The sequence below is a fragment of the Myodes glareolus genome, chromosome 14 (genome assembly GCF_982192425.1).
Source record: "Myodes glareolus chromosome 14, mMyoGla1.1, whole genome shotgun sequence".
Taxonomy (NCBI): Eukaryota; Metazoa; Chordata; class Mammalia; order Rodentia; family Cricetidae; genus Myodes; species Myodes glareolus.
Genome location: NC_142039.1, coordinates 17,076,767 through 17,100,847, shown reverse-complemented (window position 1 = coordinate 17,100,847; position 24,081 = coordinate 17,076,767). Strand labels below are relative to the sequence as shown.

At 45.5% G+C, this 24,081-nt stretch overlaps 1 protein-coding gene across 1 annotated transcript in view; it reads right to left on the bottom strand.

The window, feature by feature from the left end:
• Nucleotides 1-11,799: 11,799 nt before the first annotated feature.
• Ccdc3 (coiled-coil domain containing 3) overlaps nt 11,800-24,081 on the bottom strand; it is a 97,878-nt gene continuing 85,596 nt past the window's right edge. The window contains exon 3 of the mRNA XM_085699087.2: nt 11,800-13,853. Coding sequence (XP_085555213.1) covers nt 13,581-13,853 — 273 coding nt within the window. The 3' untranslated portion in view covers nt 11,800-13,580. The remainder of the gene's footprint in view (nt 13,854-24,081) is intronic.

Genomic DNA, 24,081 nt, shown 5'->3' with positions numbered 1-24,081 from the left:
AGAGACACAAAGCTGAACCAGAACACTTGACTCTCGCTTCCATAGTCACCACATTTTCACTGTGTGATAGTGTTTATGTCATACAGCCTTCAGGTCTTCAGGTCTCTCAGGTTCCAGTTTCGCATCTGGAAAATGGCTCTCACGCTTTCTTTTTTTTTCTCTTTTGAGTTTCTGAAAGAAGATTCATGTAGCTCAGGCTAGCCTCAACCTTGCTAGGTAGCTGAGGATGGCCTTGAACTCTTGATCCACCTACCTCTATCTCCCAAGCTATTTTCTTTATATATATATATATATATATATATAAATATATATATATATATATATAAGCATTACAAAAATAGTTCATTTATGCATTCCTGTAATGAGTATGCAATGAGCACCTGCTGCATGTCATGTCTGATCAGGTAGACAGTGGGGAACTGCCATCTGGGAAATATAGGAAAAAACAAAACCATCAGAGCCCCTGGACCCTGGAGCTGATTGTCTGGGGAGGGAGGGAGAAGATGCTCTGAGTTAAAGGAAAGTAATGTAGTCGGCTGGGTGGCAACCAGAAACTCTCAGAGGAAGATTCCCAAGTTTTAAAGTAGGAAGAAAAGGAATCCCTGTGAAGATCAAATGGAGAAGGGCTCCAAGCAGAAGGAATATTGGGTGCAAAGGTTTTGAGGTGGCAACAAGTTGGGGTGTTCGCCTGGTATGCATGAGACCCTGGGTTCTAATCCCTATGTCACAAAAAGGATGTTAATAAAAAAGGTGGACAAAGCACAGGACACGGTCATCAGGCGGCACAGAGGCAGGCACTCGCTGGATCCTGGGTGCTGCTTGCTTCAGTCACGGAGTGCCATGGTTGATGTAACAGGTTCATGGGCCAGAAACAGATGGAGCCACTCCAGCTTCCCACCGAGCTCCTGAAACGGAAGACTTCTGTAAGCCTTGTGAGTTGTTCTCATGAGGGATGTCATGGCTAGCAAGCTGAAAATTTCTGGGGCAATTTGCCAGCTGTCTGGTTTTAAATCTCGTCCCTTCGGTGGAAAATGAAATTGAGAACAAATTTCAGAATTCTAATTGGAATCTGTCCCCTACAGGGAGAAGTCTATTTTTATGTTCTAATACAATACCCTAGAGAATTCTGGGAACCCAGCCTGTGTCCACATTCCGTGCCAGGGGCTAAAGTGAGGAGGAGGCACTAGCTTGCCTCGCAAGGAGGAAGCCTGCAGTACCCCTCAGGTCTCCATTTCTCACCGAGGTTTAGCCTCCCAATAGAAAGAGCAGACACCCTGGATCCAGCTGAGAAGGAAGAGAGGTGAATGAAAGAAAAACTATACACGGAAGTTGAAGCAGGGAAGACTTTTGTTCTTTTGCCATTATGAGCTTCCATCTATTCTGAAGAAAACTGATTAATGTGTGAGACTTAGTCTGTGGGGGGTGTTGAGAGGAAACCCTAGCACAGTGCTCACTTGGTATAGCAGGTGAGTTTGTGGGTTGAGAGAAATGATGTATTCCGGGAGATGCAAGGAGGTCATGTTAGATGTTTGGCTCTTTGGGAAGAGAAAAACCTGTCTTCCCTGCACCCAACAGTGTGATAAAGTGCTAGAAACATTTGGACGCATTCATCATGTTTCAGAAGGAAAAGCCGAGGAGAGGCGGGCTAGTCAATTCCAGCTGGAGGTTAAGGGAAATGGTGTCTCCCCGAGCCCGAAGCCTTATCAGTACTTGATTATTAGAGTCACAAAATGAAAGTCCAACTCCCTGGTACTTGGTGTCTGACACCGAAATGATTTAAATGAGTTGAACTCGGAGAGTTGCCTTCAGAGGTATAGAATACATCTTTGTGAAATGTGTCTTGAGTTTCTCGTGTGCTCCGACTTTTACCACCACTAGCACCTCAGAAACAAAGGGCAGGCTATCCGGCCCCCGCAAAGTTCCACGAGAAAAGGGGGAAGTTGTCAGTGCCGTGTGGTTGGAAAATGTACAACTGCAGCCAATTTTCAAAGAGAAGTAGGTTCTATGCAACAGGAGTTATGGTCGCGGCAGAATGTTTGAGTATTTTTCCTGAGTTGAAATTCAGTCCTAGCTTCTTAATTCCCACATGATACAAGCCCCAAGTGGACCATTAGTCATGTTCAGTCATGGTGTGAAGATGAGGCGGGACTTCTGGGTTCTCTGTCTCCTACTGATGATTGAGATGAAGGATGGATAACAAGAACATTCTGTAGTGGGTCGGGGAGATGGCTCCGTTGGAAAGTGCTTGTCTTGGGACCACGAGAACCTGAGCTGATTCCTAGAACCCATGGAGAAAACGTCCATGCATAGTGGTGCACACTGGTAATTCAGGCGCCGGAAGGCAGAGATGGGCAGATCCCTGGGGCTCACTAGCTAGCCAACTTAGCTTACTCAATAAGTACCATGCCATCAAAAGACTGTCAAGGAAGGAAGGAAAGAAAAAAGGAGGAAGGGAAAGGAAGGGAGAAGAAAGGAAGGAAAGGGGAGGGGAGGGGAGCGAAGGGAGGAAAAAAGAAAGGAAGGAAAGGGGTGAATGGCATCTGATTTATGACACCTGAACCTGTCCTCTGACCTCTACACAATGGCCACTTGTATGTACATGCATCTGCACACGTGTGTGTGCCCCTACACGTGTATATACACACAGAAGAAAATTCCATAATGATAGCAGGATGAATGTTCTATCCAATTACTAATGCTCTAGAGCAAAATAAGAAAAACATAGGAAGAATAGGATTTTTTTTTAAAAAAAAAAGCATTTCTCTCCAGTTGACATGCTGTGTTCCCCTCTGAAGTCCCCTGTGGTATATCATTCTTGGCAAACAGACAAATGGAATAGATCTGAAAGATTTATGCCTCTGGGACATTGAGCGAGTTACCTGAACGGGAGCTGTGGAAGAACCAGGCTTGTGCCATGCTTCTGAAAGCTTTCCACATGGCCTTGGGCTGGTTAACCCAGAGATTTGCAACAGCTTGCCTCTTCCAAGCTAAACACTGGGCTCTGAGTTATTAACTCCAACTAAAGTAACTGCCTTGAGGAATCCAAGGCAAAATGAAACTTACAAAGGAAAAGACCTTTAAATGCAGCATGCAAATAACACTGTGGGATTCGGGGAAAGCTCCTGTTTGGAAAGTATGCATGCATCTGAGAAAATTGTAATAAAATCATTCCTTTTGATATGTCTTAAAGGGCCATGCTGAAGGTAATATAAATTTGAAGATGGTTGGTTGGCTGATTGATTGACTTTAAACTTACTTATGGGAGGACAAGTACTGTGACATTAAATTACCTCCAGAGCCTCGCAGCAAAAACAAAGGCGTGGGGACGTCTGGAGTCTCAGTTTTATGCTGCTAGCTGGTGTGGAAGATGGATGACAAGAAAATAAATTGTGGCATGTCCCAAGGATAGCCCTTTGCCAATAAAGCATTCTTTCTATCACTGGAAATTTCTTCATGAAACTTGGGAAACCAGTAGATGGAAGGTGTCATGGACCACATGCTTGTGTCTCTTGAGATATCAGAGATTGACACCCTCATCCATTCCGTGGTGTTTCAATGAAAAGGTAGGTGCAGGGTGGAAGAACTGGCTCAGCCATTAAGGGCACTGACTGCTCTTGCAGAAGACCTGGGTTTGATTCCCAGCACCCATACTGCAGCTCATAAACATTTGTAACTCCAGTTCCAGGGGATCTGACCTCTTCTGCTGGCCTCCGTGGGTAGCAAGCATGCACATGATATACGTTCATACTTGCACACATACGTACATACATATGGGCAAAACACACATACATAAAAAAATGATTCTAAAAAGAAAAATGATGGAAGGAAGGAAGAAAAAAGAGATGGAGTATAGGGATAGGTGTCAGCAGAAAGTAGTTTCCAAACCAATAGCGTGTGAATTCGGTACCAGCTTCCAAATCAGTCACTGCTTTGATGTGAGACATCTACGTTCCAGAACTGTAAGAGATCAACGCTGTTTGCGGCATCCTGCTAGGGCTCTGTGTGATGCTATATAAGCTGTCTAAGACAGGACTATTTAAAGAAGGGGTGTACGTACAAATTGAATTTCATCAGTAGAATCCAGAGAATTAGGAATTTCCCCAAAATTTCTCTGTGTTTTCATTTGAGTTCTATAAACTCCCCTTTGGATGTTAGACTGGACCTCAGAGACAGTGGATGACTTAGTGTTCCCATGGCTTTTGAGCATCTCCAAGGGTGGCAGTTGTCCTTCATAAAATGCCCAAGCCAGGTGTGGGGGTGGTACACAAGTGTCTGGGGGAAGTGCTGTCCTTTCTGTAGGATGTGGTTTTTTACTACTGAGTTATTAGAGCACAGTTGGGCAGGCTCAGTCTAAGATGGTGCCTACACTTTCTCAGCTCCTGGCGTGTGTGTCCATGTGTGCTGTCTTTCCTTTGTATGTATGTGCTGAAGGAAGAGCTATGAATTGTTTCTAATCTGAAGTGTATTGCAGAGATGATGGGAGTTCACTTCCTCCCTAGATGTAAATCGCGTCTCGTTTGTATATGTTCTCCATTGCCCTCTAAGCTTGTATGTTTGATGTTTGAGAGGCCCATCTGGCAAGAGCATAAGGTCAGCTATTTAGCCAGAGAGGCTTTAGTTCAACACACTTCAAGAAACTAAATCATGTACATTTGTTAGTTTTATGTTGCTGTGACCAAGTTCTTCAACATAAACAGCATAAAGAAGGAAAGATTATTCTGACTCACGCTAAGAGTTCAGGCTATCATGGGGCCTGAGGACAGGCTTGGTGCAGCATCTCGGTCCACATCCTGGCAGATGAGGAAGCTGAGACAGTGACAGGCGGGCCCAGGGGTAATATTTCTCCAAGGACTGGCCTCAGTGACCAACTTATTCCAGCAATGCTCTACCTCCCAAAGATTCCAGAACCTTCTACCTGCTGGAGGCCAACTGTTCAAAATATGAGCCTATAAGGAATGGGGACATTTCAGATTCAGAAGATAAGATCTGCCAACAGTCATGTGAACTGAAATAGAACCTTCCCCAGAAGCCTTCAGACAATACCTTGACTTTGACTCCATCAAGGGCAGACCTTGGCAGAGAACACCACTGAGCTATCCCTAGACACTGAACTGTAGCTAAAAAGCAGCAAATAGTCATTCGTTTACACTACTGAGTTTCTGGCAATTTATTACACGGCCATGGGTAGCTAACATGTCAGTCTATAGTACTTATATTTAGATCATTTTAGAAATACTCAGAGCTTTTAAATACCCAGAGAGTTTCTTATCAAGAGGACCTCTAAATTATTATCTCCCAGAATGAAGTGTTTGTTCTGAAAACAAAAAACCTCATTCACCCTCAGCACAGTAATTTCTTGACCCTGGATGCTTATCACCCCCATGCAGAAGGTATTGTGTTATTCTCAGTGTGGAAGCTGGGCCCCTAAGCTGGTTAGGAAGGTACTTCTGTTTGCAGCGCCTAGGTGTCCCCAAGTGGGCAGCCAGGGTGGAGATCCCTTCACTTAGGGTCATATTACATCATTGTCTGGCACTTTGCTGGTGGTAGTTTTGTCCTCTTTTCCCGAGTCTGGAAATGTTGACATCCACTCCCAGGGTGCCCAGCTTCACAATTAAGACATGATTTTAATAATAACAAAAAAAAGCTCTGTTTCTGTGTCTGGTTTAAATTTTCCCATTTTTACTGGACAGGAAGACACAAAATGCCAAGTCATGTGGCTCATGCCCAGCCATCTGGCAACTAGAGATTCATCTCGCAGGGACAGGGGAGAGAGCCAACTCATGAACCCTTAATAGGAAGCAGAATTCGCTGAAAAACTCAGATAACTGAAGGTTCATTTCACTTCCTTTTAGGGGCCTCTTCCAGGATTCCTTAGTAAAAGCCAAAGAACTCCCCTGCCCCGCCAGATAAACCTAGGTAAACCCGCCTGGATAAACCAACTAGGCTTTTACCCTTTTGCCTTGTGAAGCCTCTGGTGACGACACCAACCAGATTTACAGATGCCAAGGGAAGAGCAGCAAGAACAGGATGTGAGAAGGAAAACAGGAGCTTTTGAAGTCTGCCCCACCCCTACCCTGAGAAAATTAGTGCCAAGGCAACCAAGAGGTGACTTTCAAATCTCCTCTATAGTTATACAAGATGGCAGCTGATGGCGCTTGCTTACCGGTGTTTGCACCATCCTTGCCTTTGGGAAAGCTGGGGGCTGGAGGGAGACTGAATAGTGATGCACAGAACAAGTAACTTCAGGTGGTGGCCACGCAGCCGCTGGGTGTAGGATTCTCAGGATCTGAATTTAAAACGCCCCCTCCCACAGGTGAATACGTTGGCTGTTGGTCCCATGGAGACTATGGAGGAAGCAGTTAACAGATTCCACCGGCAGAGGGAGGGTGAAGAAAGACTTCTGGCATTAAGGATTTGTGATACTTACTTCTTGCACAGTGGTATAAATTGCGAATACCACTACTGAACTGGGTTCTCACAAAACCTGCCTTCTTAACCATTTGTATTGTATCTTTTTTTTTTTAAATTTTTTTTTTTAAAAAAAATAATATTTAGCAAAACTTTCCAAATGGCTCGGCAAGACTATCCCAAGACTTCTAAATCACTACTCATTTCAAAACTAAAAATGTAGGTAACTATAACGGTTGCTATGGAGATTGAGAACAAGTTTGAAACACAAATGGGATTTTCTCCGTGATGGACAAAGAGAGACCAAAGGGGCAGGGATAGAGAATATATGATCTAGTCAAAGACACTGGGTTCTGGGAGGCGGCTTAGGGTGAACTATCTTGAGGGGGAGGTGCTAGTCTTGATTGTCAGCTTACTTAGATGTTGAAGCAGGGTGGAAACACATCTCTGGTTGTGTCTGTAAGGGGGTGTTTACCTTAGGTTAACTTCGTTGCAAAGACAGCTTCCCCCCACCCCCACCCCGTGCATGGAAGCCTTCTACCAGCTAGGGGCCGGAACTAAATAAAAGGAGAAAGCGTGTGCACTCCAGCAGGTCCTCATGTTACCTCCCAACTGCGGATGCCGTACAACCAGCTGCCTCCGGCTCCCGCTAACATGCCTTCCCTGGCATGGTGGGCTGTACCCCTGAACGGCCATGTCTTCCCTGGCATGCTGAGCTGTATCCCCAAAGTGCCATGTCTTCCATGACATGCTGGGCTGTACCCCCAAACTGCCATGCCTTCCCTGACATAGTGGACTGTACCCTCGAACTGCCATGTCTTCCCTGGCATGCTAGGCTGTCCCTCAAATTGTGAGCCAGAATGAGGTGTATTGCCTTAAGCCTCTCTTGCCAGGTATTTCATAACAGCAATAAGGAAAATGACAAATACAGAGGGAGACAAGGCAGAAGGAGCTGAGCGAATTGGTTTTTGTTGAGGTATAATACATATATACAACACATACATACATATATGTAATTGAGTTTTGTTTCACCTTCACAATATTGTGCAAACATCATTATTGATTGTAAAACTTTCTTTTCTGACATTGAGGATGACCCTGGAACTTCAGGCATGCTAACTGCCACAGCTATACCCACAGCATCCAGAACATTGTTATCCCTTGAAAGGAATGCTGAAGCCATTCTTTCTCCATTCATCCCAGCACCTGGCAATCATCAATCTACTTCCTGTCCTTTTTCCTTCTGGAACCAGAACTCATGTGTGTGCTGGTCTGCCTGAGGACACCTATAAATCTCTTAGGCCCTACTTACTTTCCCCATTATTTTTAATTTCTCTATTTGTGCCTGGACAACTAATCTCAATAGATTTATCTTTATTTTTCCTCTGCTTCTGTTACTAAATCCTCTTGCAGCATCTTGATTTCAATTATTGCACTTTTCAATTCTAGATTTCATACTAAATACTTCTTAATAATTTGATGTTTCTGTTCTGTCTAGCAGGATATTGACTTCTTGGTGTTTTTGCTGTTGTTGTTTTATTGTTTATCTACTTTAGTACTCGTAAATAATAGAAAATTCAGGTTTTTCTCTTACCTTTCCTGATATAAACGGTCTTAGACCCAAGGCTCAGGAAATCATTGTGGACATTTTGGCAATGTAGACAGAGTGTCTGCTTTAACTGCCTACTCAAGAGCTAGGAAAAGTAAGCTCAGAATGGGTTCAAAGACCAGCGAGACCTGCTTTGAGATGGAGTCACAGACCAGTAGACCTACTACTACTACACCACAGCACTAGAAACTCTTATCTATGAGCACTTTGGCTTCTGTCTCAGCGTCAGTTCAGCATAAGTAATGTAACACCACAGTGGCCGAAGGTTTCCATGCTCTGTCCACACTGACACTAAGAAGTACCCACAGCTCCCTTTGTACAAGTCTAGGAAAACTAAGACTATATTACAGTGTTACTATGGGACTTTGTTCCAACAGGGTCCGTGACCTCTGTTTATTCAGAATCAGTTTAAGTGCTATGACTCCCTGAAAGTAGAGACGAAAAGCAGACTTTTGCTTGCTAGATCTAGGTTCCTTGATGCTAGTTACAGTGATCAGTCTGATGTTTACTGGTTGGACCGTCGTTTTCATCTGTGCAATCTCACAACCACCCATTTGGCTCTGATTCCTTTTACAGATAACATGCTCCCTTTGTCTCTCGAAGCTCAGTACACTCTGTGTTTTCTGTGCCATAGGGAGTATTTCCCACCGGTTTCTCTCATCTGGAGATCAGAGGATGCCTACTGCTGCACTTCCCAGGGATGCCGGAACTCAACACTTTCAAAAGGAAATGTGTTCCAGATCTTAAACAAAAGTAAAATAACAATTTTTAAATCATAAATGGGTTTTAAGTACAAACTTAGCTACTTAGTAACACTAATCAATTTTTTGAAGATGTATCAATTTTTATTTCATCTATATGGAAGTTTCTTTTGCACGTAGTCTGTGCACCACATGTATGCAGTGCCCATGGAAGTCAATAGAGGGCACCAGATCCCCAGTTTGTGAGCCGCCATGAGGGTGCTGGGAATTGAACCTAGAACCTCTAAAAGAACAGCCAGTGCTCTTAACGGCTGAGCCACCTCTCCAGCCCCCGACACTAGTCACATTCTCAGAGCTAGCAGCTTCCACCATTCCCATTACAGAAGATGGTTCTGTTGGAAACCACTGGCCTAGACTTGCATAACTACACATATGACATTTGTTAATGGCAGTTTTGCTCTCATTAGAATTTCTCAGTTTAAGCATTGGTTGGTGAAAGCGAGTATAGCTGTTTAACAGTGGTCAGGGAGATGGGAAGAAGGTATAAAAAAGGAAGAAGAAAGTCTTGGTAATAAGTTGTGGATCATGTCAAGTGTTTCCTTTTGATGATTTCATAAATGGGGGAGATAAATGTGGGTAAAAGCGGCCTTGGCCATCTTCTTGCCAGTCCTCACAGGCTGAGGAGGCCATGAGAAGTAGAAAGTGCAAGTCAGCACTTACAGATTTCACTGGGGATTCAAGCGCAGGACCAAGATAATGATTTCAGGGAGTATCAGGGCCACCGTGGACCACTCTTGTGCTTGGGGCTGGCATGCTTCTTTCTGGCTTTTGTCATGGTGTGAATAAATCTGAGAACATCGAGAAGATAAAGACATGAGCTCCCAATAATAAAGGTCTGTGGTTAAAGGGAATGTTGGAATCAGACATTTTAGTCTGTTTTCTGCTGCTATAACAAAATACCTGATAAAATACCTGTGATTCATTAATAGAGGACTATTTATCACATGGTCTGGAGACTAGAAAGTCAAAGGACTTGGTACTATTATCTAGTGGCAATCATAACGGGTAGAGGGCATCACATATTGAGCAATGCAATAGTACCAGCTCAGGTCTCTCTCTTCCTGGATAGCTGCTAATACCATCTTGATAGGTATCATCTCATCAACTCCTAATTATCTCCCAAAAGTCCTACCTTCAACTTGAGAACCTGAGATTGTTTTCAACAGATATGAAGTCATCACAGGGAAAGGGCATCGTAAAGACCCTGCATGTGGCAGTAGAAGCAGGCTTCTCCCCTTGATGGAGGGAGTGGGGAAGGGTGCAAACCTACAGGGTGTGAGTAAAGAACTGAGGGAACACACCAGGGCTGTATTTTCTCTATAACCTGGAGGGACAGCCAACTACTTTGTGTGGAAGAAAGGGAGATGCTAAGATATTTTTTAAAAATCAAAAGACATAGGGTAGGTAGAAAAGAAGGGCCAAAGATTCATATGGGGATCAATAAGAAAATTATATGCAATCCTACCAAATAGTCTCTTTCCAACAAAGTTGATTATGTCATATCCATGCACAAAATTATTGACTTGTGACATTCATATGCATGTGTAGCACATGCATACAAGTATCATGTACTCTGATTATAGTCACCTTTCCCTCATTTCTCTTCTTGTCTGATAAACTTCCTTATTGCGACACACACTGAACCTTTCTGGCAAATGTTGATAATAAAAAGTAGAAGAATAAGAAGGGATTAAATGAGTATGAGGACTGTGCTGCATCCAGTTCTCCTGCCAATCTCAGGGTGAGGGGACAGGACTGTCCCGTTTACGGATGAGCAGGTACAGCGCGAAGAGAAGGTAGAAATGAGGACTTGTCTAACCACCCGCACAATTGTGCCCCTTGAACCGTTTATTACTTGAAACCTTAGATTCCTGTTGGAGAACAGCAATTGAGCTTTCTACTCTATAAAATTATGAAGACTATTAAGTGAAATAGTCTGTAAGAAGGAACCTAATAATGCTGGGGTGCTTAGTGTTTCTAGGGGGAGGGATGTGGGTTGGGGTCTTGCTACACAGCCCAGGCTGGCCTCAAACTTAGGATTCTCCTGCTTCTGCCTCCCAACTGTAGGATTACAGGTGTGTGCCACCACCACAATTAGGGTGCTTGATTTTTTTTAGCAAAAAGCAAACAAACAAACAAAAACCCCTCATAGACTATAAATTGTTGTTGATTCTGCCATTTGATTGAAAGTCGTTGTGATTTGAGTTTGCAATCTTTCTCTTCAAAGTTAGATAACTCTTGTGCTCCAGATGCCAGGATTCTAGTTACTTCTACCAGGTGGGGTCATAATGTTCAATATATCCCAGTGTTTAAAACAGTGTTCGAAAGGAGTAAATAACACAGCAGAGACGGAGTCCTGAATGGGAATCCGCCAAAGACATTGACTCTCGGCATACTGTGGAGCTATGGAAGTCTCATTCCTACACTTGCTACCATTCACACCTTGCCAGTGGGACATTCCTGGGGACTGTCGTTTAAAGATTCGAGAGTCTACCTGCTTCTTACTTACTGTGTGACTTTGGAAAAGACAGTTCATCTTCTGGTACCTTAAAGGGAAATGAGACACTAGCCTGCATTTCATGGAAGGTTCCAGAACAGAATGGAAAAAGGGTGTCATGTTCTGAGTGATGCTTGGAGCCATCCTTTTATGTAACATTAAACATTACACTCATATGAGTGACAGGTGGTCAGGGCTCTGGCAAGATGACAAGGCAGAAGATTATGGGACCTGGGGAAGTCTCCTTTAGCAAGACTTCGGTACATGTCTGAAGACATTGATTAATGATATCTCCTGTCCCGGGTGAGCGGCAGAGCAGGAGCACAGGCGTGCTGAGAGATGGGAACCCAAGGGGAGGGATACTCAGGTCACATCCATCAAGGGCGCAGGCGCGCAGGCTTGAACAGTCCTCAGTGTCCGGGGCTCACTCCCAGATGTCTCCCCAAAGTCTCTAAATCACTTTTCCAAGCCGAAGCTGGAAATCACGAAACCTCCCTGATCCAAAGACACGCTCATTGTCTCACTGCTGTTGGAACCACGGCGCATGTTTATTGGGAAAGCAGAACATAACGCATCTTGGCTTCCACAGTTCTCTGAGTCCTGGCTCTGTCATCTCTAAGCTTGCCATGCTCTTGGGAGGCAACAGAACCTCTTTATTTAGATGTTCCCAGGGAGAATTAATGAGAAGGCACACCTATGTAGCAAATTAGGAACAGCACTGTTAAAGGGGCTGAGGGTGGAGGAAGATTGGTCCCAGAATAGAAGTTCCCATCATGCCCAGTCCAGCCAAGGGCACTGTATGCTCAGACAATACAAGGTACTTCTCACAGAGGTGCCCTGTCTTCCAAAAAGCACAAGGATAGCAGTGTGACATGACAGCAATGGGCACTTTATCAGCCTCATGCGTCTGGAGTGGGCTTTGGGTGGTAGACACTAGAGAGCCAAAGGATTCTCTCTATTGAGAGGACAACATGGGAGGGCATTTGGTCTGGAGGGCCATCAGCAGGAGAGAAGAAGCAGCAGCCACTCAGCCGACTTCTGAATAGCACAGCTGAGACACGATCCATCTTAAGTGGGAAGGGCAGTGAGCGCGTTCTTATTGAACTGCCTCGAAGTTCTTTCCAAAGAGAGCTTTTTGTTAAAGAGTTGATTATAAGAAAGTGCACTGTTACACAAATACTTCTATCAGGGCATGCACAGACCTTTCGTGGGGAACCCGGAGGGGAGTATGTTTGTGTTTCTGGGATAGGTGTTTGGAGGTTGTGTGGAAGCTTGGGTTGGAATACCTAGACAACACCCTTTGGGATCCTGGGTGGGAAGACGGCCCTTACTGAATCCCACCAGGCAGGGAGATGAATTTGCAGAGCGGACAATCTCAGTGTGTTGGGGTTATTGACCATGAACTCAAAAGGCATGGCAGGCTGAGCAAACCAAGTTAAGACTCTACAGTGTCTGAGATAAATTCCAATTTGGGAACAAGGGTTGAAAACATCCTTACATGTCCATTAAAAGAGGCCTGGTTCAAACGTACAGTAGGGCCGAGTTTTATCTAACAAGCACAAGATACTAGCTTGACTCCCAGCGTCATGAAACAGCGTGTCCACAAAATCAATTACTCTTTAGACTAAAGCAGCCTGGGGTATCATGTCAGCCCTGGAGGACTGGGGTTGGATGACTGATATAATTTACCTTTACCAATTACCAGCCGCTCAGTTCCCTACTCAGTTCCCTTGCCTGTGATGAACTCATTAAGTCTTAACATGCCATGAGTGAAATTCTGACTGGAATCGGGGTCCCTACACATTTGCATGTGGGCACCCTGCTTCTAAAACTGTGGACAAATGCAGCAGGACATTCTGGAAGGCTCTGTAAAATGGTGTCTCTTCAAAATGCAGGCTTGTGCCAGCTCTGGTTGCTGAGACTCACACTGACTCTCTTCTGAAATAAAAAGAGTCCCGTGATATCTTCGTGTACGTTCTCCTCTAGAATGTTCTCTCCACAATGAAGAGACTCTTGAGGCTGAAGGCCAGACTCAAGATGGCCCAGAACTCGGGGATCCTACTGCTTTAAGGTATTTGTGCGGCACCAGGACAGAAAAAGGACACGCCCTACAATAAGGTCTGAAGCCGAGTGGCCAGTAAGGCCCAGCACCCAATGGGAAAGAAAGTAAGACTTGTCATTTTACCCAGTTAGACTCCACCAAATGCCTAATGGGTATCTCCTATACTGTTTGAAATGCGTGTACGGAACCCGCATTTATTCCCTCAGGGGACAGACAAGGCAGGCCTGCATCCTCCTGCACACGCTACCCGTGCAGGTAGGGGGCGCGCGGGGGCTCCCGGCGCAGGGCATTGAGGTGCTGTTGAGCCCCTGCGCCCGCCAGCTTCTCATTGAGTTTTTGATTGACCAGCTCCAGGTGGCGGCTGTTCTTCCGCGCCTGCCTCAGAGACCTCTTGACCTTCTTCACCCGCTCTCGGAGCTGCCTGTTGCGCTTCTCCAGGGTGGCCACCTTCTGCTGCAGCTTCTTGACGTGGTCCTCTTCCTCAAACAGGGCCTTCTGCACCGAGGAGCACATGAGCTGGGGGCAGAAACACAGCGCAGAGGGAGAGACAGATGAGTCTTGGAGCTATAACACGGGCAATGGCCGTCTCCCTCCACCCAGGAGTCCCACCTGACCTCACATACAAACAGAACCCCCACTTTCCTCTTCCTTATAAGATTTTGCCTTTAAATTATAGTCTAAGTATTTGTCACTGGCGGCAGGAAGGAATGAACTTCCTGTAACTCAGCAGGCCTATGCAAGGATATGAGATAGTTCCCAGGGGAGGAGCCATGATTGTCTCTTGAGCAATCGAACAGGTGCTTAACCTTGCTGGCGAAGATAAAAGCAATTTAAAGCCATGGCTTTATTTTCCACAGATTGGCGGATAGTAGGGGGGCCTCAGGCATATAGCTCTGCATTCAAGCTGCATCAAGCCCTCTTTTCACATCTTAGACTGAGTCAGGATTTGGGGCAACAGCACTCTACTGGACAATGTGTAGACCCTCATAAGGAGCAGTTGGACTCCGTCAAAGTAAAAACTGTGTCTCCTTTGGCCTAGTAATCCTGAGACTTCATCTCACAGAAATGTGTTCACACGTGCAAACTTCCAGGCATACAAACATACGTTAGCATTGTTATTTATTTTGTTTTGGGGGTGTTGATTAAACCCAGTGGTCTCAGAACACGCTAGACATGTGCCTGGCCCCTGAGCTGGGCGGAGTAATAGAAACCTGCAATCCCAGCGTTTGGGAGGCTGAAACAGAAGGGTCGCCATCAATCCAAGGCAAGAGTGGCTATTCAGGAAACTCTGTCTCCAAAAGGTATTTGGAAAAATGTAAAACCAAATAAAAAAAATTTCAAGGGTTGAAAGCATCTTTAAAGGTCCATCAAAAGAGATCTGGCGGGGCTGGAGAGATGGCTCAGCAGTTAAGAGCACTGGCTGTTCTTCTAAAAGACCCAAGTTCAAATCCCAGCACCCACAAGGCAGTTCACAACTGTCTGTAACTCCAGTTCCAGGGGATCTGGTACCTTCATACCAATGCACATAAAATAAAGTTAAATAAATTATTAAAAAATTTTAAAAAAAAGAGAGATCTGGCTCGGAAGTGTAGCAGGGTTGAGAGGGAAGCTTCATGGTAGACTTGCCTAGCACAAGATACTCAGTCTGACCCACAGCATCATGAGGAAGAAGAAGAAAGCAAATCATTAAATGATGGAAAAGCTTTATTGCTTGCATCTTTAACGGAATGCTGTGGCTCCATAGGAAGCCAGCTGAAGCCAGACCTCAGCCATGGTGTTAATACAGAAAGTGCAGCGCAGAATGATGTGGGCATTGGGATATGAAGGCCGTAGAATCTGGTCTCCACGTGTCCCCAGGCTTACACGTGTGTCTGCTCTCTCTGAGGGAATGCACAGGGAACCGGTGATGGCTGTATCCTGGTAGTAAAGGGGGCAGAAGTGTGTAAAGACTGAGCTTTTCCTTTCTGTGTACTTCGTGAGTCTTGTGCTATAAGCTAGATTCCACTCTCACAGGGAGATAAGAGGTCCTTCTCACCACTATCAGCTACCTGCTTCCTCCTGTCCTCCACTAGCGAGAGCTGTACTACAGACAAAGGTTTGAGCATCACTGTCCTCTGATTAGAAACAATCTTCTGTAGCTGCAGGATCTGTGTCTGTGGGTTCCTCCTCATCAGATTCAACCAACCACGTATCAAAAATAGAAAAATAAAATCCAGAAAATTCCCCCAAATCAAATTTTCATGTACCAGACTCTGAATCCACATGAATGGGCCTTAGGTGTCCCCAGTAGCCTGACACCCTCTCTCAGACCCTTAGGCTATCTATAACGCCTGTCTTTGAAGATATGGTCCCCTTGCTTCCGTTGTGCACTTCGTAAGGACACCTCTGCAAGTGCGGCTGGAGCAGGTACAGACGGTTTACCTGCTGTCATCAGAAACTGCTGGGGTGCAGCAACGGTTTACACCTGCAGTGTTAGGTATTCTGCACAATCCAGGAGTGGTCATAGGCAAACACTGCGGGTCTGTGCAACTACTGTGCCACCTTACACTGTACAGAAGGAACTTCGGCATCTGCAGATTTTGGCGTCTGAGGAAGGATCCCAGGACCAGTGTCCATCACATGTTGAGGGGGGACTGTGTTTATCTAGCCCCAGCCACCTGCACTGGAGTACATCAGTACAGTTAAATGCAGTTTTAAGGCCAGCTGCCCTGCTTTCTCCCTTTGCCCTTTCTGCTCCTAAATGCTCTCACATCGGGCAAGCTTCTTGAACTCAGTGTAGTGGACTCTGCATTGCTCCACTCTGGCTTTGGGACTGGAAGGTCTGTCCCCAGCTTCTTAGAGTGTTACAAGAGGACAGTCCTCCATTGTCTTTGCTGAACCCTGCCCTGGTTTGCCTCCCCTTTGCTGGGGGCATTTGTAGTTAATAACGAGGCGTGACACAGGATTAAGAAATCCAGGGCCCCTCATCTCTTGGAACATCTCTGAAGGAACATCTTAGCTTCACAGCGCCCCGTGAGCTAGACTAGGGCCCCAGGGAAGCTGGAATTACAGTTAGTTTCACCTTTCGCCGGGTCCTCGTTCCCTGCCCCCCCCCCACCTCTGCTTCTAATGCCAAGAGCATCCTCTAAAAATCACATCTCCTCTCCTCTCAAGCGCTCCCGCCCTTCAGGAAGCCTGACTGGCCACACAGAATTTTCTCATGTGTAGCATAAGATTAACCACGGGGTGGGAAGATTTAATGAGTTTTATTCAGACAATTCTTTGACTCATGGCTAGTACACAGTAAAAGTTCACTGACAGTCAGTAGTCCATGGTCAGACCCACCTACTCATCTCCAGTTTGTGCACCGCAGACCCGATCACAAACATGCTGGCTCCTGGTTCTTGCTCCAACACATTCCCCCCCCCCCCCCTTCACCTCAAAGTCTGTGCCATGGTTTCTCTTCTGCTAGGGTGCCATTCTCCCTGCACTTTTTCTTTTTTTTAAAGACGAGTCTCATGTAATGCAAGCTGGCTTCAGACTTACACTGCAGCCCAGGCTAGCCTTGAGTTCCTGATCTGCTGCCTCAGTGCCTGAGTGCTGGGATGCTAAGCCCCTGCCACCATGCCCAGCTGTCTGACAACCTCACAAGCCTTCTGTGGGTTCACTTTCATGTTGCTACCTATACCATACTCTCCTATAGTTATTCATACACGGGATGATGAGTTCAGTGCTCTTAGCAGATCACTATACTTCAAGACCTAACTCAACACTGGCCTTTGGGATTCTTGTTGCCTGGCTATTTTGGACATATATATATATATAAAAGTAATTGAGCCAGTGTTTCAAAATTACTTGTCATTTAATAGTTTGGGCTCCTGGAATGTCATGGCTGCAGGGAGACCACATATGCAATACTGCCCTCTCCTGGACAAAATGAGACAACCCCTACCACACACACATACATGCAGACACACTCAGAGGAAAGAGTGGGTAGAGGACCCTCCTTGAGGAACTCACTATTTCTATCATGCATGTGTGAGTAAGTAAGATCTATGTATTTTAAAATTCCATATAGTAGCTATAAAGCACTTTCAATCCACTTTTCTTATAGCATGGTCTAGGTATGTGTTATGGAAGATTCTTCAAGAACAGAATAAAAGAAGATAAAAAAAATACAAGAGATGGGGGAGGGAGGGAGAGAGAAAGAAGTCTTTCCGTTTCAATGGAATCCACTATTATGTACTTGACTATCACATCAAAAAGGAGTTGAAGGGATCAAGAGCGTGAGCAATCACCATGGACAAAGCTTTCCTGGATCACCAACATTCCTAGTCGGCATCCCTGCCCAGAGGGCAATAAACTCCCTATTCTGGAGAGTCCACGGCAAGAAGAGTTACAACTGTAACAAAATAACACAGCCAGCTACAACCGCCTTGACAATGACCTGAAGAAGCCAAGATGAGACCAAGAGGTACCAAGATGTGTCAGGGGTTAGTGGTGTATCATGACAATAGAGATAACAAGGTTAAATGTGTTCCTTAGTGAGCACATCACTGTGGTCCTCACAGCTTCTCCTTCCTCTGATAGGATCTAAGAGAGACGGCAAGGGACTCACAGAACTTGTCCAGTGTCGCCAGCAGCAAAGCCATAACCCAAGACTACTATCACAAAGGTCTCTCCTCCTCAGTTAATATGCCACGTGCACTGAGACAATGCCATGAAAGAACGCTATTATTTCATACATATAAAACCTAAAGTGGGCCTTCTGGATTCTGGCCATCAGCCCTCTACACACACACACACACACACACACACACACACACACACACACACACAGTGACACTTCTCCCCATTAAAAAGTGAGAACCCCTAGAGTAGAGCTATGCTTTTTAGATATATGTTTCTTTAAGAAAATCCTGTTTGGGAAATGCTTTCCAAATGAAATCAATCTCTTAAAATTTTCTGGGGGGAAGAAACCAAGCCACTCCATTTGCTCAATTAGCTTTGAGGGATTTTTCAGTAACCTGAGCTGCAGAGGGGAAATGCCGGGCTGGGCTGCAGCAGGTCCTTCAGATTCTCTTTGAAGAATTGAAAAGAAGGATCTTGGGGAAGAGGCCCGAAGCCAAAGATTCCCTGACTCTTCCTTGCAGAACCCCGTCACGTCCCCCAGGCTAACCTGGGGAAATGACTCTCTAGATGCCAAGCACCTCCACTTTGCCTGCAGCCAAATTTTATCTGGAAGTTTCCAAGTGGTGGAGAGGATCCCTGCTTCAGGGCAAGTAGGCAAACTGCCAGGAGGTGGAGGCTGCTTTCTTGTGTTTATCAACTAGGCTTATCTTTTAAGATGTCATTTTTTAAAGCTAAAGAAGTAACGAAATGATTGCAGATCAATTTTTGAAAAGATAAATAAGGGACCGAGCCTGGGCAGATGGTTTAGCTGGCACCCGTCAAACATGAAGGCCTGCTTCAGTTCCCAAGTAAAAACCTCACGGCAGATGTGCACACTTGTCACAGGAAAGCGAGCCACAGGATCATCCCTGAGTCTTGTTAGCCATCTAGCCTAGTCTACTTGGCAAGCCCCAGGTCTCACTAAGACTCAAAAGTGTGTGGGGCCAGCCAGGTGACTCAGCAGGTAAAGGCACCTGCCACCAAAAGCCTGGCAACCCGAGTTTAATCTCCAGGCCCCACACGGTGGAAGCAGAGAAGCAACTCCTGCAAATTGTCCTCTGACCTCTCCATGTGCACTATGGGGTGAATACTGTAGTTACACATCCATTATACAAATGTAAGAAATACATAACATATAGTAAGATGAAGAATAACTGAGGAAGGTATCTAATGTGGACCTCTGACCTCCACACACTTGTACACGTGTACACATGCCTCCCTCACACAAGCATGTATGCGTGTGTGTGTATATATATATATATAGTCACACAAAGAAATTAAAAAGTGGAAAATTTAAATTATCTGTGATTGCATATAGAGAAAGCCACTGCCGACATTTTACTGTATGCATTTCTAGGGTTGGGTTTATGGGTATAGGTAAGTGTATAAAGATTTTAAACAAAATTTGAATCATGTTGCCACTAGAATGGCTATTCTAATTTTTACTCTGGAATTTTATCATGAGTATTATTCAGATGTTGGTCTGGATACTGTTTTCACTGACTACCTCAATAGACATCAGTGTAGGTGGCACTGCGAGGTCCCCAGTAACTAGTCAGGGACCCTTTCTTCTAATAACCACAGACTGAGGAGAGGATAACGGGATTGCTGTTGATACATCCTTGAGGCCAAGTGATCTTAACGTGGCCATTTGGGTCACCCGCCTCCACTGACAGGTCTCTTGTCTGTACCTCAGTTGGATTTCTTCCTCTCTGATTGCCTCTCCTCCAGGAAGCCCAAGTTCTGTGAGAAGGTTCCACAGTCAAGAGGTTAAGGAAGGGTATCTATGTTATGGACTAGAATCACCCATCATTTCCAAACTTGTTCTGCTCAATTACACGCTTTCTTCTTCCCTCCCCTTCCTTCTCTTCCCCATCTTCCCAACCTCCTTTCTTCTCTTTTTCCTCCCTTCTTCCCCCTCACCTCTTCGTGTTTTCTCCCCAGCAAAAAAAAAAAAAAATTGCCATTCTGTATCTGAGCAGTGTGAGAGGTAGAAGTTTTCCTGGGTTACTTGGCAGCACGCTGGTAAGCTTTGTGTCTGGCCAAGCAAAAACAGTGCATTTGAGCATCACCATTTCATACTTGTGGGCATAACAAATGTGTCCTGAGAGTTCTTTCCTTCACAGCTGCTTTCAATTTAAACAACCACCTACAAGGACAAGACAACATGTACTTTCTGAAGTATAAAAAAACAAAAGGACTATCCAAAAGTAACAAGACAAATAGCTTGCCTTCTTAACACCTCATTCAAGTTCTTGGGATTCAAAATAAGAAGGAAGTGGAGGAGGATTACAAAAAAAAAAAAGGAGAGTAGTGGTAATCTAGCTATGACCTATCACAAAAATCTGGCCCCACATCAATAAAGTTTTATTGGAACACAGCTACAATTGTACGTTTTCATATTATCAGTGGCATTTACCACGCTACAATGACAGAGTTGAGTAGTTGTCACGAAGACCTTATGGTCCACAGGCTTAAGATGTTTACTATCTGGTTCTTCATAAGGCCGGGCAACAGGGGTCAGGAGGGACTCGACACAGATGTAGGTGAAAATGTGATAGTTAACCACTGGATGGGGTAGGAGGGAAGGTGGTCTACAGCCAAGGCATGAGGGAAGAGCAAAGAACAGATGAACAACTGAATCCGAGCCTGCCAGGGGCCTTGTATGCCTGCACCTCACCTCTCACTCATTTTCATACTGCCCTGAACACTGATGCAAGGTATCCGCAATCTTTGTCAGAAGGATCACTTCATTCCATCCCAGTGGATTGTGGTCGATTTTAAAAGTCCAGATGGAAAAGTAAACTTTATACAACTTGAAACCGTAGAAGGTCTAGAAACAGTAGACAGTAGAGGCCAGGATTGCTTCACCATGTGTGGTTCAGGGACTCAGCTGCCTGTGCCCAAATACCCACAGGTTCTCTTTGGCCCTTCTGTAATTCAACTGGAAATTTAGCCTTGCTGTAGCATCATATAACTCCCTTTAGAGAGACAGATGTGTGTGGAGGCAAGCAGGAAAGTCACATTAACTCAAAGTGATCCCCAAGCTGGGTGAAACCAACAGTTACTGGGGGAACACCCAAACCTCGGAAATGACAAGGAGAACAGTTCTTATGAGGACTCTCTGGAGGGAGAACTTGAGATGCCAATGACAGCACTTGACTTGGCAGTGGGTCCTTTGCTCCACCCAAAGTCAAAAGAGTCGCCTTCTCTGTGTTAGGAGCCCAACAGAAGCAAAAGCAGATGCCCCAGACAAGCGGTGGCTGGAAGGTGAGGTGCATGGGGAAGAGGAAGGTGGCTACAGGGTTAAGTCAAAGGCCATAGGAAAGAGTTTACATGTGGGTTCTCTCCCATTGGACAGAACTGCGTAGAGTCCCAGGCTCCCCACTTGGCCTGTCTGAGCTCATCCCAGGCCCCTTCCCCCATTATGCTTAGCTAAGGAAGGGGCCATCAAGCATCCCTGATAAAAGGGGATTTCACAGTGAGGCAAAACTGGAAGATTAAGGTAGCTAATATATCAAGTATTTGAGCTATGGCAGAGAGTAAACAGTACACTAAGCCTTTTTTATTCATGCATAGTTGACCCTCACTGATTGAAAGCTCTGATTAGCCACAGTAGGGTCTCTCAAACAAGCAGATCTTTGCACAGTATCCCTCACGCTTAGAAAAATCTCTCCTGACCCTCTCTCCCATCTTTGCACATGGGTAATATTCTTTGAGTTCCCCAAGTCTTCTTTCAGAGTCACCCCCTTCATGAGGCCTTGCTGGTTCCTCCAGGCAGAGCCCACGTGCATGCATTGTACCATTCTCTTCTGGTGTATCTGACTCTCCTGGGCTTTGAACCCCTTGAGTATAAGATCTTTGTATTCAGTCCTTAGTACATAGAGTACAAAAGACTAACGGGAGGAAAAGCTGCAAGTAGAAACAGAAACAAGCTCAAAGGTTTGAACATGAGCAACCAAGAAAATGATCTTTTGAGTGTCAAAACGGATCTACCAACATCCCTGTGAGTCCCTGATTTCCAAGAATAAGTTCAGTTTTGACCACTTAATCTGATTGTATCAGAATGAGCTTTTAGAAGACCTGAAATTAGTGAATTTTCTTTTTCTGGTCCCTCCCTGTCTTACTTGACTGGATTATTTTGTACATCCTCATGTCAAATCCTACAGAAGCAGAGCATGTTGCAAATGAGAAAAGTGTTTAAGGGGGGAGATGCTGAACTGCCTAAGACTCACTGCTCTAGTTAGCTTCAGCAGGCAACTTTACATAACACGGGGTCTTCTGAAGAAGCCTTCCACTGCAGAACTAGCCAGATCATATTGTTCCCATGCCTTCCTACTTTGATCCAATAGTTATTCATCATCTCTAGCTTTGTCCTATGACGAGAGTAAGCAGGCTTCTACGTATTCCCAGGGAGAAGCACATATTTTCTCTCTGCTGTGATGTGAAGAGGATTGGTAAGTGCTGGGTCATGGAATGCTGCTTCTGGCCCCAGCTGCTTTTCTAGACCCAGCAGGAGAAGGAAGTGCTGAAATCACAGATTCTTGGGAAAGAAGGCCACTCAGCTCTTTCCGCTGCGAGTGGAGAGGAGGCTCCCACCTGAACTGGGAAAGGGGTATTTTACATTTTTAGTGGCTTTCCAGGAACTCACCCCAAAAATTCAGCTTCATGGTAGATGGGACATGAATCTAGCTGCTGGAAGCCATCGGTGAACAGTTTTAGAAAGACATCTTCCAGCTCTTACTACCTCCTGAAATATCATAATCCTCCCTTAGCCAGTCATGTCAGCTAATGCTCTACCCATACAGAGGGTGTTCTACGCTACAGACTGGCTGATGTGGTGGACCCTTGAGAGGGAAAGTGTCATCCATGGACCTGGATTCTCAGGTTTGTAAAGACCTGATGGTTGATCTGGTGTATGTGTTTATGTACGTGTGTGCACGTGTGTGTGAGTGTGCATATGTGCATGCACGTAAAGCCTCTATAACACCTCATATTGCATGGGTGGAAGGGTCTGACGTAGCTTCTTCAAAACTACCAGATAACCTTGCTGCTATTGGAGTAAGACGGGCTTTCTTCATTCCTGCCCTGGTCCTTGGTGTACTGGCCCTGGATGAAAAGGCTGCACTGAGCCACCAGTGAAATCTTTAAGTTTTACATCTTGGACCACTGCTGATGCCTAAAATGATGCTCATGCTCTGACCTCACGACAGACACTCCTGATGCCAGGGTGTAACAGCAAGGCTATGGAAGGAGTCAGGCTGGACTGCAGACCAAGTGTCTACGGCACGAGCTCCACTGAGGAGCAGATTCTGGGGCAGAACCACGGGTCCTGCTCCGTCCCACTGAAGCCATTCGCCCACCCCACCGTTGATCTGATGCCAGTAGATAGCATTCAGCCTCCAGCTCTCCCACTGAGAGAGACAGCAGACTCTGCTTCTCCTCCCGTGGTTCCTGCATTTGCCTGGCACCCTCCTGGCTGGCTGGAAACCCCAGAGCTCCTGCCACCCACCGTACTGGCGCACGTTATGGGAATGTATGAGCTGAGAGCTTGCTCGTGTTTACTTCTCAGAGAACAGTGACTTTGTCCACATGGCTACATCCAGGGCCAGACTCAGCTGAGACTGTTTATCTGGAAGAATTTATCAAATTTAGACACAAGTTTTTATGCTCCTGAATTAAGACAGGTGGCCTTGGACCTGAAAGGGGCGAAGACCTATGTATGCCTCCTTAGGTTGGAAAGAGCAGGCAGTGGAATTTGTAAGACTTTGCTTCAAACGTGGGTTGGATACTTGCTGACTTCCTGAGTATTCTTCCTTTCCTCTTTCTTCTCCCCACCTTCTCCTCCCTACTCCTTGTCCCTCTCCTTCCCTTCCTTCCTTCTCCTTCTCCTACCTCTCTGTAGCATACGCATGCATTTGTGGCTATTTCCCCGTGTGTGGGCACATAGACATCAGAGGTCAATATTGCTCTCCACCTTACATTTGAGACAGTCTCTCTCAGTGAACTGAAGTTCAGTGGTTCAGCTGGGCTAGCTGCCAGCAAGTCTCAGAGATCCTCCTGTCTTCAGCCCCCCAGGATCAGAGTGTGCACC